Consider the following 19150-nt stretch of genomic DNA (forward strand, 5'->3'; position numbering starts at 1 on the left):
TGAATGTGTAGCACATAGGAGTGTTACATATCAATATTATCCCTTTTACAAAGCATTGTCCCAACACAAGTTCTGTGGTCCTAAATTGTTTCTATAAGTTTTACTGTAATAAAACTATAAATATTCTATAGATTTTATAGTAATAATAGGTAGGACATAAATACAGAATTCAAGATAACTCAGACATTGGAAAGACACCAGAAATTGGGAAGGGGAAATAGAAATTTGAGGAAAGGTCTGCTGATAGAACTTTGAATGCATTACTATCCTCTTTTGCCCAAGAAAAGCCATGAAAGCGCGCCAGCACCTACCTGAAATCTTAAGCAGGTGTGCTTATAGCTTATTTGTTTAAACTACTTTCAAACGTTTGAGGAATGGCTTGAGAAAGAATAAGCATTAGTTTCCACCTTCCAAGATAAGGTATGCAAACACCAAAGAGATTCTGAATATATTTTATTAGTCCAAATTCCTCTACTGTCAACAGAGTCTAGGGGGGTTTTGTTAACTGGATGTTTGAACGCAGTTCGTTAAAAATAAAGACCTGATTAAGCGTGGTGCAGCCTAAAATAGCAAGGCCCTAGGATCTTCCGTTGCTAAGGCAACCAGCTCCGCGCCGGCCCAAAGGAGAGGGAACCTGAAACCTCGGTGACCCGGGGGGGTGCCCACCTTCCTTCTGTGTACACAGTTTGTGTGTTGTTTTTTTTGTTTACGGTTGGGAATAGGCAGGGACTACAACTGTCGATGGGGATGCTAGATTCGTGGCTTCTGTTCTCGGTAGAGGGCGCTATATATAAAAGCAGTTCGCCTACAAACACCAACACCCCGTTTCTCGCCTCGTCGCAGCACAGACGCCCGCAACTCTCTTCCGCAGCTGATTTAATTTTGGCCAGAAAAGCCCCGCCCCCCCGGGGATGAGAACAGCCCCACCTGACAATAGCTTCTCGCGATCCTTGAGACGGCGTGAGCTTTGCGTAACTTCCGGTCGTGACGCTTCAGCCTTTCGGCGATTGGTCCGTTTCCACGGCCTGCTGCGTGACTTCCCGGCCGGTTCCTGGGGCAGCACGTGTGGAGTGGCGTGAAGACGCGGCTACCAGCTGGTCCTCAGTGGCGTTCGGGAGGTACAGTGTCACCTTCCGTCCGACTAGGAGAGAGCCGTCGCCCCTCTTCGGGGTGAGCGCCGCGAGGCTACAAGCATGGTGAGCAAGCCTCCCTTTCTCGGGGGTGGGGCGCTCTGGTTTGGCAGAGACCGGGTTCCTCTGGCGCCAGTGGCTACTGCGGCCTGGGATTGGGAGGGCTGGTCCGAAGGTGAAGACAGGCGGCTTGTGGCCCAGTGCCCCGGTTTGGGTTACCCTCACCACCCCGGGCAATGTTTGCAGTTTAGAGTGGGTCTCCCGCGGCCAAGCGTTCCTGGGGAGTAGAGAGAAGAGAATGGCCTACTCTTTACCATCCCGCCGTCCCGAGAGGCCTAAAAACCTGTGACATGGGAAACAGACGCGCCACCCAGTGCTTCATGGGGTCGAGCAGAGAGGGAGTTGCTAGTCTCTCCAGACATTGGAATGGCAGGTGTCTGCCCCATCTGTTTGCTCTGGGGAAAAGGAGGGTCTAAGGTTGGGCCCGAAGCAAGGCGGCTTACTCAACTGGAATCATGCTTTCTCAGTTCAGAAAATTAAGGTTGTGTAGTGAAATAAAAACGCAGAAGGATAATGAGTCTTATTAAACTTAAGCTGTTGTGTCATGGTTTTAATAGTTGGTACAGGAACTGTCTTCCTCAGATTTTCCTGTGGCAGGCTCCTGTCATTCTGGTTCAGACTGTCAGGGATCTTCTCTGAGCACTCATTCTAAAGTAACTCTTGAGTTATTTGCACATCGCTGTGTTTTGTTTTTATTGTCTTTACCTGAAATCATGTTTTTGATGATTTGCTTGCGGAGAACAGGAACTTTGACTTACCTGTTGCTGTATTCCAGTGCCTACAACAAAGTCTGGCACAGGGTAGGTGCCAACAAACGTTTGTTGAAGGAAGGTAGTATACATTGTATTGAACATAGTTGATGTTTCTTGCCTTGGAAGTGCAGGTTTTAAAAATCTGTTGATCATAACATAACTTACTGAAGATGCCTATGTGGACTATATTATTCACTGTTCCGTTGTTGTTGTTCCGATTTACTTCATTATTCTGATTCTGTTTCTTTGAAGCCTCACAGGAAGAAAAAGCCCTTTATAGAGAAGAAGAAAGCTGTGTCTTTTCACCTGGTCCACCGGAGCCAACGAGATCCTTTAGCAGCAGATGAGACTGCACCCCAGAGGGTTCTGTTGCCTACACAGAAAGTGGGTCCTGTTCTATAGCTAATAAGTTTGTAGGTAGACTGTTGATCGTTTTTAATAAATTATGTGAGCCAACTGCTATTTTCAGATAACTGTGATCTTCTGGAAAACAAAATCTGTGATTTAATTTTCAGTAAATAATATTTTTTTTTTTTTTGGCTACGTTGGGTCTTCATTGCTGCACGCAGGCTTTCTCTAGTTGCGGCCAGCGGGGGCTACTCCTCGTTGGAGTGTGCGGGCTTCTCATTGTGGTGGCCTCTTTTGTTGCAGAGCACGGGCTCTAGGCACGCGGGCCTCAGTAGTTATGGCGCACAGGCTTAGTTGCTCCACAGCATGTGGGATCTTCCCTGGACCAGGGCTCGAACCGGTGTCCCCTGCGTTGGCAGGTGGATTCCTAACCACCGCACCACCAGGGAAACCCAATGTGTTCATTTTTACATTGTGCATATTTATTTTGTTGGATAGGTTATCTTTATTGGAGATGTTTAAATGAGCAGTCTTGTAGAGTAGTGGAAAATATTTACTAAACCATCAGCAACAAGGCTGCATGGTGTTATTTAGGGCACAACCGTATGCTTAGTCTCTGCTTTCCGTAAGATCTTGGCGTTTCGTAACCCCAGACTACATTTTGCGTCCTGGTCATCTCATGAAATATAAAACTCATGAATTAGCTTTAGAAAATACCAGGGAGCCTTTAAGAGGTTGATTTGGTAATTATCAGTCAGAGTATACTTGTTAAGTGTGGGTAATGTGAAAGGAAGTGTTGGGGAACACTGGCATATGTAGCTTTTTAGTAAAGCCAGTGGGTATTGTGCATTGAGAAGTTTCTTTGCATATAGATACAAGAAATTGTAGTTACCTTTCAGTGCCCCCTAGTCTTCTAATCCTCCACATACATGATAAAACAAAGTGTGTGTATGTGCGTGTGTGTGTGTTTCTTGGCTTAAATTGTTGCCCAGAAATGTCTAGTGGAAGGAGGAATTTTTTTATTCCATTTTAATTTTATGTGGCATTTTGTGTTTCCCGAGTTTGTCAAGAATTCTTTGTCTCATTCCTATCAGCCAAAATGTTCATGGGCCATTTGTCCCCTGTTCTGAAAGCTGTGCTCATTGGAACGTTCCTGAGCCTTATCCTTGGAACAGGTACTAATTCCATTTTGTTTATTATCCTAGATAAAAGATGAAGAAAGGCGAGCAGAACAGAGGAAGTATGGAGTGTTCTTTGATGATGATTATGACTACCTGCAGCACCTGAAGGAACCATCTGGTCCCTCAGAGCTCATTCCCACAGATACCTTTGGTGTACCTTACAGGGAAGATGAGAAAGAAGAACCTTTAGCAACTTCAGTAAGACTTTTTAGCAATTCAAATGTGAGAGAGAGTGTGTGAGGAGCCATGAGTGAAGAACCACCATTTTTTAAATCAAGATAACTGGGGCAAGAAACGGTGTCAGTCTGAAGAGCACAAAGATAAGCCATGCCTTCGCTTAAAATTGTATATGTGTATGCACATACATACCATCAGGAGGGAGCAGGTCTCCTGTTCTCGGGTTGTTGAAAGTAACGGTTTTTGACAAGGTTGGAACTTTTAATTAATAATTATGGTCATGCTAGGTAGCACTTTTCAGTAGAAGAAAAGCTGCTGATGTTCTGTATGTTAACAGCTTAACTGTTTCAGCATCATAAACTGCTCTAAGATAGACTTAACTTTTGTGGAACTTTTGCAGAATGTTCAGATCTTTAACGCTTGTAGAAGCTGCAGGCTAACCGTGAGAGAGAATGGAGGCAATAGATTGTAATAAAGTTTCTGTTGCTCTTCTCAACAAAAATGCAGTGCACTTTAATACTTTATCTTTTAAGTACATATGAGAGCACACGTTTATATGAAATTAGTGCTCCTAATTTAAGTTCTATTTTCTTCTCCCTGCTTATGTTAAGGATGCCCATGTTGCATGCCTTTGTTATCTCATTTTTAATTTAGTATTAGTATAGAGTAAATTTCCCTGTGAAACTTTTATATCACTTGGCACTTAAAAAAAAAGAAGATACTAATGTACTGTGTTTATTGACAAAAAGAAGAGATACAGAGGGCACCAGTTTCCCCTGCTTCTCATTCTCCAGTCCTATCATGGTCTAGACATTCTTTTCCTGGAGGAAGATGTGATCATAATCCCTCCAGTCCATACTTGTTGCTTAAGGAGAGTCAGAAGGGTTAGGTTTCAGGATATCATACCAAAAAAGAGATAATAACTGCACCTGTTCATTCACTCACTAGGTCATAGCTCTCTTGTGAGGCCTCATACCCCACTGCCACATCTTTAACAGAAGCTACTTCTCTACACCTTCTTCCCCAAGGCTGTTGTATCAGTAATAGGATATATATCTTATTGACTCATTTCCTTCTACCACCAACTGAGGGAGGGGAGGTGGTCCAGTAGTGACTTAACATCTTTATCTTATGTAGTAAGAAAAGTTTTAATAAAGTCCTAACATTCTTCTGGCTGAATTGTGTTGGCCAGTAAAAGATTAGTTTTTAATTCTTAATTCATTTTGGGTAAAAGTAACCACTATCGAATTGGCTTTTCTAACAGAGTAAGACTCTTTCTTTTTCTTTTTGCCATGCCGCGTGCAGCATGGCATATGGGATCTTAGTTCCCCGACCAGGGATCGAACCCATGCCCCCTGCAGTGGAAGTGCAGAGTCCTAACCACTGGATCACCAGGGAATTCCCCAGAATAAGACTCTTTACTGGACACTTCAGTGATGTTTATAAGGACGAGTGAATTATGTTTGAAAACAAGTGCCATTGGTTTTCTGTAGCATGATGCAAAAATATGGATAAGTCCCATGTGTTTCTTCAACTTTAAAGTAATTTGTAACAAACCACCAAAATTGAATAAACCAGCAATATTGAATATGCCCTAAAAACAAAAGCAGTGCAGAAAGACAGTGGAGAAATTAGTAATGCTTGATTAGCCCCTAATTTTCACTTGAAGGAAAGCAGGTGCTGCCACAGTGGAAAGCAGTTGGGCAAACCTCATGTAGTTCGGAACCACTGCAATCACTAAAAAAAATTACAGTTCCCTTTTTTAAAAAATGTAATCACTATCTACACTTTAATTATGTATATGATTCTTTGACTGTTTTTCATGATTTGAAAAATATTTCCAAAGGTAATTCATTAAGCGCAAGCTGATCCTCCCTTTTTTTTTAAAACCCCGCTTGCCAAGGATAATCACAAAGAGCATCTTAAATATATTTTACCACAATTTTTAAAAAATTAATGTAATATGCACCAAAAATCATTAAATTATGCACTTTAAGTGGCTGGATTGTGTAGTATGTGAACTATATCTTAGTAAAGCTTTTTTAAAATAGGATTCTACAGCAGAAAGCCAGATCTTTCTTTGTCCATGTTTATGCCACCGAAAAACTCTGGAAGCCATAACAGCTTACTAGGTATGCACTAATGCTCCTCAGAGGCTTCCATTTCAGCAGGCTCTGTCTGTGAGCCAGTGAGAATGTGTGCCTCTGCTTCCTGCCTGCTGCTAGACTGAGGACGGTATGGTGGGCAGGTCCACAGACAGAGAACACCTGGTGGTGACTCTCACATTATTAACTAAGTGGTTGTAGGGATGAAACGAAAGCATAAGGACCGGTCAGAAAGTATGTGCCAGCACATGTTGAAGTAGATTGGATGGTTTGCAGAATGAGGGGAGTTAACATGAAGGAAAGTTCCAGAACAGTAATCAAGAAGGGCTTCATGGTGAAGGAGGGAACTGAGCTGGTCCCTAAAAGGGTGGCTTTGGGAATTCCTTGGTGGTCTAGTGGTTAAGACTAGGGCTTTCACTGCCATGGACCCAAGTTTGATCCCAGGTGGGGGAACTAAGATCCCACAAGCTGTTCGGTGCAGCCAAAAAGAAAAAAGAAAAAAAAATGGGTGGGTTCTATTAAAGAGAGAAGAAGGACCGTTCCAGTCAAAGAAGGGACATATTGTGGGTCATCATGTCCAGCACATGTGTGCTCCGTAAGTTACTTTGAATTATTGCATGATGTGAGGAACTGGACTTGATTCATATGGAGGTTGCATTATTGAGTAACAGGATACATAGAGTAGACCTTGAGATTATAGTGCCTTGAAAATCAGGAGTGAAAAAACCTGTTAAAAGTTCGGGAAGGTCATATTATAACATTTTAAGGAGTCTTAACCTGGCAGTAATATGAAGATTGGACTAGATGTAGACTAGGCAGCAGCTGTGGTCGTCTGTGTCCTGGTTAACCGTAAGTAAGATGGTGCCCAGAGGACAGGTGTGAAGTAACTGTATACAAGAGAGTTCAAAGGGATGGGTGGTTAGAAATGATTTACGACCACCCTAGGATTTAAGCAGCCAATTTGGAGAAAAGCTGTGCCAGTACTAGAGATTAGGACGTTATCTCTGGTTTAAATAGGAAAAGATTAATTTTGTTTTGAAATTTGAGGACAGTGGAGTTATGAGACCTGGATTTGAATCTCAAAACCCCACTTAACTAGTCTCAGGCAGGCATGCCACTTAACCTTTCTTAGCTTGTGTTTCACTGAAACATGCTGATAATTCACGGGGTTGTAAGGATTAAGTGGGATAAAATACTGGAGAAAGCTTTGTGAAGTATGGCAGGGAGGTTGCTTTTGAGATAATGATGGAATATACATGTTTAAAATATGTAACTGGAGCACAAGTGAGAGACAATGCAGAATGTAGTTGTATTAGTAGGATTGCTGTAACAAATTACCACAAATTACCACTGGGTGGCTTAAAACAACAGAAATTTATTCTGTCACAGTTCTGGAGGCCGGAAGTCTGAAAGTAAGCTTTCAACAGGGTTATTCCTTCTCGGGGCCTCACAGGCAGAATCTGTTCATGCCTGTCTCCTAGCTTCTGGTGGTTACCAGCAGTCCTTAGTTTTCCGTGGCTTGTAGGTGCAGCGCTCTAGTCTGCCTCCATGCGTTCACATGCGTTCTCCCCGTGTGTCTTGTCTTCACATGGCTTCGTTAGGAGGACACACCGGTCAGTGGATTAGGCCCCCCCCATCGCCCAGTGTACCTCATCTTAATTGGTTACATCTGTAAGGAATCTGTTTCCAAATGATGTCATGTTCTGAACTCCTGGGTGGACATGAATTTTGGGGGGGGGGCATTTCAACTCTTCGTAGTTCAAAAGTATTTCTAAATAAACCTAACCATTGTGTAACTTCTTTTTCAAGACCACTGGAATTAAATTGCCTTCCTCAGTGTTTGCATCAGAGTTTGAAGAAGATGTTGGATTGTTAAATAAAGCAGCTCCTGTTTCAGGTGTGTATAATTTCTTTAACTTTTCAAGTGGATAGGGCTGTGTTTTACAAAAAGAAACGTATAGTAATGATATAGGGTTTTTCTGTCCCTGGTAAAGAGCTTAAAGAATTGAGATGTGTTTGAATTCAAATTAGAGATCAGTAAATTAGGAAGGGATGACTGTGATCTTCGTCCTTTTCTTTTATTGCCATCAAATTCTTAGTCTTTAAAGTTCCTATTTGGAGAGGAAAGTGGGAAAATCATTTTAGGTGATCTAGTAGGGGAATTTTAGCCTAGCCTAACCTCTTACAAAGGAAACAATGATGTTCAATAAGCCTTACATTCATATAGTGCAATCTTGAAAATACTTAATCTGTTAGCTTTCAGAGTTTCTCCCAAGTGTGTAGAAGTATTTTATAGAAATCCATTTTACCGTCTGTTCCAGATACACCAAAAATTATAATGTTTGTTTTTTTGCAGTACCAATACTGTATTTTAGAACAAACACGGGAGTTCACAGAAGTGGTGTTTGGTATTTCCTGCTAAATTACCTTAGTTATTGACTAACATTTGCCATGTGGCATTCATTCCTTAATTCATTCTACAGATTTCTGAATTGCCACTATGACCATGTTTGGGTTAAATCAGAATAAAAGCATAATCCCTGACCTCAAGGAATTTACCATCAGTTGGGAAAGAAGACAGTAAATGGGAAATTACGATTATAGTGCAAATGAATAAGTAGTGGTGAGGCACCAAACCCAGCCTGGGGGAGTTGGGCAAGGTGTACTAGAGGACATGAGGCAAGGTTGATTTCTCAGGTAGAACTTAGGCTGGTGAATGAAGGAGAGTGGCGTGGGGAGGAGAGGATATTCCAGACAGAGGAAACTATGTGCAAAAACAAGAGAACACAGATACAGGAACCTGCACACCTTTTAGCATGCCTGGAATGAAGGGTAAAGATTAATATGAAATGAGGCTGTAGAGTCAGACAGTGGCCATTTTGTGAAGGGTGTTGGAAGCCATGTCAGTTTACAGGTTTGAACTTGAAAGTTTTTGTAGGACTCTGTAGTAATTTTAGTAATACATATAGAAGAAAACAGCTGAAGAAACAGGTTGGGATTTTTAAAAATCTCATAGTCTGAAAAGAAAAAGTTTCACAGGCTACAAATACTAAATTTATTTCTTCTAACAGGTGAGAGTTACTTCTAACAGGTGAATTTAAAGCCCAGTTTTTCTGTGGGTAAAAGCTTTGGATTTTGCTAAATAGACACAGCTTAATGTTGTAGATCTATCATGAAAGTTTTTACTAGTGGGTATTGAAACCAGAGGGATTTTTTTCTTTTTTAAATTTTCTTGGAGTTCTCTATCTCTGTGTCTATTCCTGAGCTGAACTTTTTAAAGTTTTTAATCATTGTTTTATCCTCAATACATAGGCAGAGTCTGGCATATAATAGCTACTCAGATTATGTTAAGTGAAGGAATCATGCTTTCTTGGAAATTATTGCTCAAGTTTTGTTTTCCTTCTAGGACCTCGGCTGGATTTTGATCCTGACATTGTCGCGGCTCTTGATGATGATTTTGATTTTGATAATCCGGATAATCTACTTGAAGATGATTTTATTCTTCAGGCCAATAAGCCAGCAGAAGAGGAAGAGGGAATGGAGATACAGTATGTGTGGTTTGTTTTGAAGCAGGAATGACCTGACTGTTGCTTCTTCTGTAGGATAGTAACCATTAGACGTTATAGCTGGAAGAGGCCTTCGAGGGCATTTAATCTGAGACTTCTGATTTTAGAGCAGAAAATGTGAGACTTGAGGTCTTTACAAACCATCGACAGATGGGGCTAAAGTCCAAGTTGCTTGATTGCTAGTTCATTACTTTTCCAGCCAAACCAGACGGGTCAAGCAGCACAGCTGTTCCTGCCTAAACAAGAATCCTGCCTCTGAAATACCCTCAAATTTTACTTGTGCAAAGTCATTTGGTTTGTTGTTTTTCAAGTTGTTTTGACATTTAATTTATGGCTCTGCCTTTAGGAAATCTGAGGCTGAAGATGACAGTGAGTGGGAAGATGTGGATGATGAGAAGGAAAGAGATAGTGATGATGATAAATATGACCCTGCAGGCTCATCAGATGAGGATATGTCTTACCCTGGAAAACCTCTTGGGGCTGTAGAAAATCACTTGTTCTGGGAAGAAGAAACGAAAAGTCGCTTTACTGAGTATTCTTTGACGTCTTCGGTCATGAGGAGAAATGAACAGCTGACCCTACATGATGAGAGATTTGAGAAGGTAAACTCTCCAAATAAGGGGCCTTTTAATACCAGGTCTAGTACAGTTTATGACATTGGAACCCAAAGCTAGAACTTTCAGCGTTAGAAACAGACTATGTCTTTTATTAAAAGAGTGCATAAAACCACCCCAGGTTTAATTCTGGAAAGAATGTGTATAAGTCAAAAGGTGACTGGTCAAACCTCCTGACTTCCTCTTAGAATCTGATACTTCGATTCTGAACCTCTATGATCCCAATCCCTAAGATTATGCTGTCTTCCTCAAGCATTGGCCTGAGCATAAACAAAATTCCATTGCTTTCCTTTTTTTTTGAGTGATTTTCATACTGTTAATATCTCAGGGCCTAAAGTGGTATCTGGCATATGGCAGGGATTCAGACTGTTGAGTAAATTCCTTCAAGGTGAATCTAAGGTAAAGGCTCTGACTTTGCTGCCTTTTCACTAAGTACTCATTTCCCTCTTCTCTCCAAGCAGTAGGCAAACTATTAGTAATAACCTCACTCTTGAGGAGTTGTATCATCCCCTGCTTATTCTTTTACAAAGCCCAGCGGAGTTAACAGCATTGGAATAATACAGTAAGCATCATCTAAACCAGAATGAGATTTCTACATAAACAGGAGGCTCTTTAGTTACATGGTCTTTTAGCTTGCATAATCAATGAATTTGAAAATATCTGTGAAATATCATGAGGTAAAGATTTCTGCCTAGCATTTTGTTCACCAAGCTGAACAGAATAACTGCTTTTCATTTTCATTTTTAAAATTGAAGTATAGTTGATGTACAATATTATGTAAGTCCGAGGTGTACAACACAGTGATTCACAATTTTTGAAGGTTATATTCCATTTATAGTTATTATAAACTATTGGCTATATTCCCTGTGTTTGCACAGTATATCCTTATTTTATACCTAATAGTTTGTACCTCTTAATTCCCTGCCCCTATATTGCCCCTCCTCCCTTCCCTCTCCACTGGTAACCACTAGTTCGTTCTCTATATCTTTGAGTCTGTTTCTCTTTATTTATGTTCACTAGTTGGTTATATTTTTTATATTCCACCTATAAGTGATATCATACTGTATGTCTTTCCCTGTGTAACTTATATTACTTAGTATAATACCCTCCCAAGTCCATCCATGTTTTTGCAAATGGCAAAATTCCATTCTTTTTTATGGCTGAGTAGTATTCCATTGTGTGTGTGTGTGTGTGTGTGTGTATACACACATACACACACCACATCTTTATCCGTTCATCTGTTGATGGATACTTCATATCTTGGCAATCATAAATAATGCTTCTATGAACACTGGGGTGCACATATCTTTTCAAGTTAGTGTTTTTGTTTCAGATATATACTCTGGTGTGGAATTGCTGGGTCATATGGTAGTTCTATTTTTAGTTTTTTGAGGAGCTTCCATACTGTTTTCCACAGTGGCTGCACCAATTTACATTCCTACCAACAATGTACAAGGTTCCCTTTTCTCCACATCCTCACCAACATTTGTTATTTGAATTCTTTTTGGTGATAGCCATTCTGTCAGGTGTGAGGTGATATCTCATTGTTTTGGTTTGGGTTACCCTGATGATTAGCGATGTTGAACACCTTCTTATGCGCCTGTTGGCCATTTGCTTTTCCGCTTTGGAAAAATGTCTCTTCGGGTTTTCTACCCATTTTTTAATTAGGTTCCTTGGTTTTTGTGTTTCTGATGTTGAGTTACATGAGCTGTTTATATATGTTGGATATTAATCCCTTACTGGTCACATCATTTGCAAAAGTTTTCTCCCATTCTGTACGTTGTCTTTTTGATTTGTCAGTGGTCATTTTCATATTAAATGGCAGCCTGTATTCAGACCAGATGTCAGTCTGAGAGTGCTGAGTAGAATGTCTTCCACACCATACTGTTACGGTGCTAAATCCCTGCTAACACTTAAATGGTAGTTATGATCCTCCTAGGGCTTGAATATTGTACGGGAGTAAAAGTAATGTAAAAATACCATTTAAATGCTATAGTCTTAAAGAATACATTCATTTTTCATCTTATCTTTTTTCTTTATATTCAAGTTTTATGAGCAGTATGATGATGATGAAATTGGAGCTCTGGATAATGCTGAATTGGAAGGTTCCATTCAAGTAGACAGCAATCGCTTAGAGGACGTTTTGAATGACTACTATAAAGAGAAGGCGGAGAAGTACGGTGACTTTTCCTTGATTACTTCCTTTTTTTCGTTTCAAATAAAGTCTGTAATCGCACAGCTGAATCTAGAAAATCACCCAGTCAAGATCCATGTTTAGAAAATGTATGTTTTCCTTAACCTTTGGCTCCCATTTTGCTATTAAGAGTTCTGAAGCTGAATATAACAGTGGGTGGAAACATACTGAGAACCACTTTCTCTATAGCTTTGACCTGAGAGTCATGGAATAGCTGAGGGTTAGAGTAGAAGGTCATGTTCCACCTGGAGAAGGAGATGGTGCTTCTAGCCTCTTTGGCTGAAGAATTATTCTGACTTCTAAGTATATGCACTCTTCATCTTCCTGAAAAAGGTGTTCTGAGAAGTACATCAGTTTGTCTCTGCAGCCTGATTAGCATAACTTTCTATCCAAATATTTGGTAAATCATCATCCACATCAAGGTGATTTCTCTGAGAGAAACTAATGAAGTGTTTACATCTGCTAGAAAGGTCTGATGTTCCCTGATCACTATCATATGTAGATCCCAGAGCAGGACAAGAGCTATATTCTTTGAGTGAGTTATTTGAATACTTTGAAGAGGCAGATGGGCTGATGCTTTTCAAGGCTTTAAAAAAGATCATGTTATATAGGAAAGATGCCATCTTGTTTAATGTGTTAAAACCTTGCAAAGACACAGAATTTTCCTTCCTATCAGCAGAATGTATATCCAAAACCTGCTGTAGAGGAGAGGCAAGCCTGAGTAGAGCTGATTTTGACAGGAAGTGACAGATGGGGCAAATGAGTTTGTGTATTTTAAAAAATGTTGTAGTTCCCTAAGCTCTTTAAGTGCAGTTTCAGTAACGTAACAGTGTAATAATGGGTGGTATTTTTTTCCCCTCCTCTATCTTCATTTTTAAAACTCAACCAAAAGTTGTGTAAAACTGAATACTCTTGAACCCTTCGAGGATCAGGACCTGCCAGTGAATGAGCTCAGTGGGTCTGAGGAGGAAGAGATTGTTACTGTAGTTCTTGAAGAAGCCAAAGAGAAGTGGGACTGTGAATCTATTTGTAGTAAGTATCTTAGTGTCCATTTTACTGCTAAAAGTGTGATAGTAATTTTAAAGTATTGGGTACATCAACTTCTTTGGAAAAGTACATATTTGTGAAAATGATTTTGAAAAATAATATTTCAGTAATTGAGTTGTAATTGACACATTTAAAAACATAAGAGACTCCATTGTTATTTTGAACTATGAAAACACTAAAGTGAGGAATATAGGAGGAACTCAGTAATGTTTGGCTGAACTGAAAGTATACTTATTGATACATGATTCTTGTGTGTGTGTCTGTTTTTTTAAGGTACATACTCAAATTTATATAACCATCCACAACTTATCAAGTATCAACCAAAGGTAAGTAAGTCCTAGTGTCCTGAGCTATTCAAAATATGCAGTGCAGGAAATGGAGTGTACAAATTATTTTCTCACAGTAGCCCCTTTGTGGCTTGCAACACCATTATAAAAAATGGTACAACAAAAATGTGCCAATAGTGAGCTGTTTTTTAATAAGAGTGGAAAAAACCACAATGCCATTTGATCTTTCTTTCAGCCCAAACAAATCCAACTATCTTCTAAAACAGGAATACCTCTCAATGTCTTACCTAAGAAAGGACTCACGGCAAAGCAAGTTGAACAAATGCAGATGATTAATGACAGTGATCTGCCTAAGGTGTCAACCCAACCACGTTCTAAAAATGAAAGCAAAGAAGATAAAAGAGCAAGAAAGCAAGCTATAAAAGAAGAGCGCAAGGTAAAGTATTTTTTCAGATGTGAGATTTAGAAAGAGCTGGGGTGGGGGTGGTCACGGGAATTTTCTTCTGTAAAGTCAGTCTGCATCAGTGTGAAGATCTGAATAACAGCATATTCTTGCACAGGAACGGAGAGTGGAGAAGAAAGCTAACAAATTAGCCTTCAAACTGGAGAAAAGAAGGCAGGAAAGAGAGCTGCTGAACTTGAAGAAGAATGTTGAAGGTCTAAAACTATGACAGTGGAACATTTCAGATAAGGTGCATTCCCCATTACGGGCTGTTTGTTATGTACAATAATGAACGAGGATCGTCAAAGAGATAAAACTGATCGCTCTGCAATTTTTACTGGCAGGTATTCAAAAGAAAACTACAATATTTGTGTTTATACCAGTAAGTTTTCTCTGCCAGCTGTCTTGTAAATATTGTACTATTTTTAAATTTAATATTATAGGCTTAAATTTGCTTAAATAAATGACTTCATGGACATGAAATGTTTGGATAAATTAAAGGAAAATGTCTTCATAACTTAAATGGAATTGATTTGTTCTTCATTTATTTGTGTGGTTGTTCCAGTTGCCTTTTGCAGATGTTCTCAAATATTTCTTTGAAATCTCTCCACTCCTTTTCAGTACTTAAGTGGTTTGATTTCCTGTATGTAGAAAAGTAACCTAGTTAAGAACTCATTTGAAATAGAGTGGCAAGAAGAGCTTCCCTGAGAAGGTTCCACTGGTAGGAATCTAAGTTTCCCCTTGCTGTATGCAAAGGGTTATTTCAAAAGGATGGTAAAACAATATTGAGGTTATTGGGACTCAGTTACTGGCTGACTTGTTTTTGGAATTTAGGAAGAGTGAAGACAGGAAACAGAATAGAAGAAACAATCAAGAAAACTTCCTTGGCTTCAGTGAGTACCTGGCTCAACATCAGAAATATTGACTTCAGTTTAAACTAGAAAGCTTGTCTTTTCAATGTTATTTAATGCTTGGAACCATTCATACTTGATTAAAATACATAGTTGAAAACTTTCCCTGTTTTTTGATGAGATTTTTTAACTTCTCAACTTTTTCAAGGTTCAAGCAATGACACATCACAATTGTTAATTATTTGGTAAACTGTGACTTTCTTGGAACAGACAAGTTGTTAGTGACCCATGTTCATGTGTCCATGGCTAATATGTTGTTATCTGGACTGTTCTGAAAAAAAAGAAATCTGTGGACACTGTTGGTCTGAGTTGGGTACAGAATGGCTGAGGCAGAACCATTCTTAGCAGGTGAGCTGCATTTGATATCTAAGTTATTAGAAAGTGTCTTCATCTATAATTTGATTATGGCTTTTCCTCAGCTGGGAGGTGTTATCTTGTTCTATACGTTATCGGTTCTAAATCTAATCATTGTAGAATTTTTAAAAGAGTTGTGAGAAACGATAGCATTAGGTACTCTACCAACACTGATAGAAAAAACTTGGCTGAAGAGCTTGTCATTACAGAAGTAGAATACTGGAGAGCGTGTATTTAAATGCCAACCTGCAGAAGCAAAGGGCCAGTTGATGGTTTATGTTAGTATCAGGAATGTACTAAATCCTAAAGAGATTGACCATTTATTTTGGTAGCCATCTCATTTGAAGGTTCTTAAAACTAGCAAGAATCTAGAATGTTACTTTGACTTGGTGCTCTTCAGATTCCATCTTCGGAGCTTTTAATTTCACCACACCTGACCCAAATGGTTTAAATTAACACATTGTATGTTTTGCAATTAAGAGAATGTGCCTATAAGCCACTAGTCTTGGTGAAGCATATGGTGATTTAGACTGATTATCCTCCAAATTTAAGGATCTTGACTTTATTCTGGAAAAAAGTTCTTACATGATATTTTGTATTATTTCGTAACATTTTAGAATATTTACGATGTCAGTCATATAAACAGTGGTTGGGAACTTAACATAAGCTCCATGTTAAATGTTAGGTGACCAAAGCAATAAGGGGGTTTTGCCTTCAAGGACTGCATTGTCTGAGGAGGCAGGGTGTGTGCAGCAAAATATAACTAATGCCAAGTCACTGTGATAAGTACCACTTGAAATGAGGATCTTGGTACTTGCTGTTCCCCCTGAAGTGCTCTGGCTGTAAATAAATCATCCTTAAGGATGGTGCTCAATTGTCACCTCCCCTATAAACTTTTCCCTGACCGTGTATTTAAAAATAGCACAAACATCCCTCCTCTGCATTCCTTATGCTCCTTGCCTGCTTTATATTCTCCTTAACATCTACTGGCATCTGATTTTATCTTCTTTTTCAGTTTCATCTCACTAGAACAAACTGAGGGCTGGGTATTTTTGTTTACTACTTTATCCCCAGGGTCTAGAACAGAGCCTGGCATTTGGTAAATGGTCACTAAGAAATATAAAAATGAATGGATAGTTGGGACAGACAATTCAGAAAAGAATTGCTTAAGCTAGAGGAGAAAAGAATTGCTTAAACTTGGAACAAAAAGACGTAGCCTCAGTGTTAGCCAGAAAGAAGACCTCAGGCATCCCAGACAGTTGGCAAAATCGTGAAGAATTTGCCTGCTGTATCTTAAGGACCTATTTTGTTTAAGCACTGTCTATGATTGGTATAAAGTCACTTTTTCAGATACTTTAGAACTTATTTTACAAGTCAAACTAAGTATCAAAAGTTCTTACTATTTGTGATTATTACCAGTGATGTATCCACATCTCTGTTGTGATGTCATCAGATCACCTCAGGTGAAGGACAGAACTTTAGCTATCTTGTAACTTTACTGTTAGATTATCAATACTTTTATGTTGCTTCTTGTGTGCTGACATTAGTATGTTTTATCCAGCTTGTTTGTTCCAGTTAAAGGTCAGAAGAAGGTAAAACTTCCAATGGCCTTATGGAGAATGTATAATAAAACAAACATACCCGCTATTCAAGTTAAGAAGTAGAACAAGTTATTCAAGTTAAGAAATAGAACACAGAAGCCACCTATAGGTGGCTTGAATAAATCTTCAATTTATTCAGTTTTTTCTTTCCTTGGGTAACTTTTATGAATTATCTGGACTTTTATATTAATCATCACCTGCATGGCATCCCTGTAAACACAGTATCTTGTTTTGAGCAACTGAGAAGCACAAATCTAGCTCAATGAGGGAAGTAATTGCTACTGTTTGATCAAGGCATCCTTGAGAAGATGAGCTGAATAGTTTCTGAGTCTGACTTCAGCTCTTAGAGTTTACAAGAGCCCCATGTGTGGTGATGTTAGTGAGCCAGGTGATGAGTGAGTCCTGGGAACACAAGTGACCATAGTTGAAGCATCCTGAATCTCCTGCCAAACTAGGCTTAGCAACTGTATGCTCATTTTATATTTTATGCTTCTATACTTATGACCTCTGTCTCTGAAGAGATGAGTGCAGAACTTTCCTGTGGAGTGAAATGAGTATCCTCAGCTTATCTAGACATGTGAGTATGAAGGGTGAGAAGGCACTTCGCTGGGATTTCGTCAAGCAAGCCAAGTATAGAACAGAATGAGAGCCAGATATATATAGGACATGCTATCCTCAGATTACAAAGGCAGTGAATATCTAGGTTATGACAGCCTTCAGCATGTCTGTGTCTTTAGTTCCACTCCTCCAGTCTGAACTGGTTGCTTCTCTAGTTCTGGTGCCCAGCTGTTATCCTGGGAATCCCCTTCTCTACTGAATGGCTATTTGCTGTATCTTTACTCACCTTGTTGTAGAGTATATCCTCCAGTAATTCTTGAGACAGAGTACATGGGATGTAAACTTTTTGAAAGCTTACACGTCTGGAAATGTGTTCTACCCCCATATTTGATTGATAGCTTGGCTGGGTATAAAACTGTGGGTTGTAAATAATTTTCCCTCAGAAGTTTAGAGAATTTTTCCCCATTTATTTCCATTTTTACTATTTGTAAATCTGAAGCCATTCTGACTCCTTATACTTTGTATGTTCCTTTTTTTTCCTCTAAGTAGGATCTCTGTCTTCAGTGTTCTTAAATTTTACAATGATATTTATTGTTCTAGACATATTTTCATTTGTGTGGGTGTCCTCTCAAACAGGAGGCTCATGTCCTTTCACTTCTGGAAATAGTTTTAAATTATTTTAATTTCTTCCTTGCATTTTCTCCTTTTGTCTTCTGAACTCCTATTATTTGGAGTAGGACCTCCTGGACAAGTACTCTAATTTGCTTATGTTTCTCTCCATTTCTATGCCATTTCACTCTACTTTCTGGGAGATTTCCCTAGTTCTATCTGCCAACCTACTGTTGAGTTTTTAATTTCTAAGAGCTTTAATTTTCCTTTAAATTTCTCTTGTTTACTTTGGGCTTACATGCTAGAGATTTTCCTCAGCTCTTTGGAAATTCCTGTCTGTTTGTTCATGATTAAGAGTGGAGGACGAGAACACTAGGAACTCTGGATGGGTAACATTGGTCGATTTTGAGCTTTTTTTTTGTAGGGTGGTCTGGGTGAGCTGTTTGGGAATCTTCCCAATGTCAGTATCTTTAGCTCTTTCTCCATGGAATGATTATATTCCCAGGGAAGCTTCCATTCTGCCTTGAGAGTAAGGGTCTGGCAGGCAGAATTCTGTGACCCAAGTAGAGGAAGGTGGGTGTGGGATATTCTCTGCTTCCAGCATCACTGCTCATGAGATTAATCACTAGATTATATACATACACACACACTTTTGTGTGTGTGTATGTATATGTGTATATATATACAGTTAATCCTCATTAATCATGGAATCCCTATTTGCAAATTCACCTCCTCACTAAAATTTGTAACCCTAAATCAATATTCATGGTGCTTTCATGGCCATTCACAGATATGACACATACCAGTTAAAAAGTTGAGTCAACCAACACACATGTTCCCAGCTAAGGTAGAGCAAGGTGATGCTCTGCCTTATTGTTTCAGCTGTCCTACTATAAACAAGTGTCCTTTTTATGGTCTACTTCGTGCCATGCTTTTCATAATTTTGCACTTTTTCTTGGTGATTTCACTGTTTAAAAGGCTCCCAAGCATAGTGTTGAAGGGCTGTCTAATGCTTCTAAGTGCAGGAAGGCTGTGATATGCCTTATGGAGAAAATATGTCTATTAGATAATCTTCATGCAAGCATGCATTATAGTGTGGTTGGCCGTGAATTCAATATTACTGAATCAACAATATATATATTTAAATAAGGTATCTTGAAACAGATCCATAAAACAAGGTTGTGTGTTGATATACAAATCCATTTGTATAGTGC

General features: G+C 39.3%; 2 protein-coding genes across 2 annotated transcripts in view; both read left to right on the forward strand.

The window, feature by feature from the left end:
* Positions 1-1021: 1021 nt before the first annotated feature.
* Positions 1022-14426, forward strand: LTV1 (LTV1 ribosome biogenesis factor). The gene is made up of 11 exons (XM_024747929.1): positions 1022-1196; positions 2195-2326; positions 3496-3669; positions 7563-7650; positions 9160-9301; positions 9666-9921; positions 11981-12108; positions 13020-13159; positions 13448-13500; positions 13697-13897; positions 14022-14426. The coding sequence occupies exons 1-11, from the start codon at positions 1194-1196 to the stop codon at positions 14130-14132; spliced, it is 1428 nt and encodes a 475-aa protein (XP_024603697.1). The 5' UTR covers positions 1022-1193; the 3' UTR covers positions 14133-14426.
* Positions 14427-15094: 668 nt separating this feature from the next.
* The window catches only part of ZC2HC1B (zinc finger C2HC-type containing 1B), a 33950-nt gene continuing 29894 nt past the window's right edge, over positions 15095-19150 (forward strand). The window contains exon 1 of the mRNA XM_024747935.1: positions 15095-15162. Within this exon, the coding sequence (XP_024603703.1) occupies positions 15135-15162 (28 nt within the window). The 5' untranslated portion in view covers positions 15095-15134. The remainder of the gene's footprint in view (positions 15163-19150) is intronic.

This window comes from Neophocaena asiaeorientalis, unplaced genomic scaffold (assembly GCF_003031525.2).
Source record: "Neophocaena asiaeorientalis asiaeorientalis breed wild unplaced genomic scaffold, Neophocaena_asiaeorientalis_V1.1 scaffold123, whole genome shotgun sequence".
Lineage (NCBI taxonomy): Eukaryota > Metazoa > Chordata > Mammalia > Artiodactyla > Phocoenidae > Neophocaena > Neophocaena asiaeorientalis.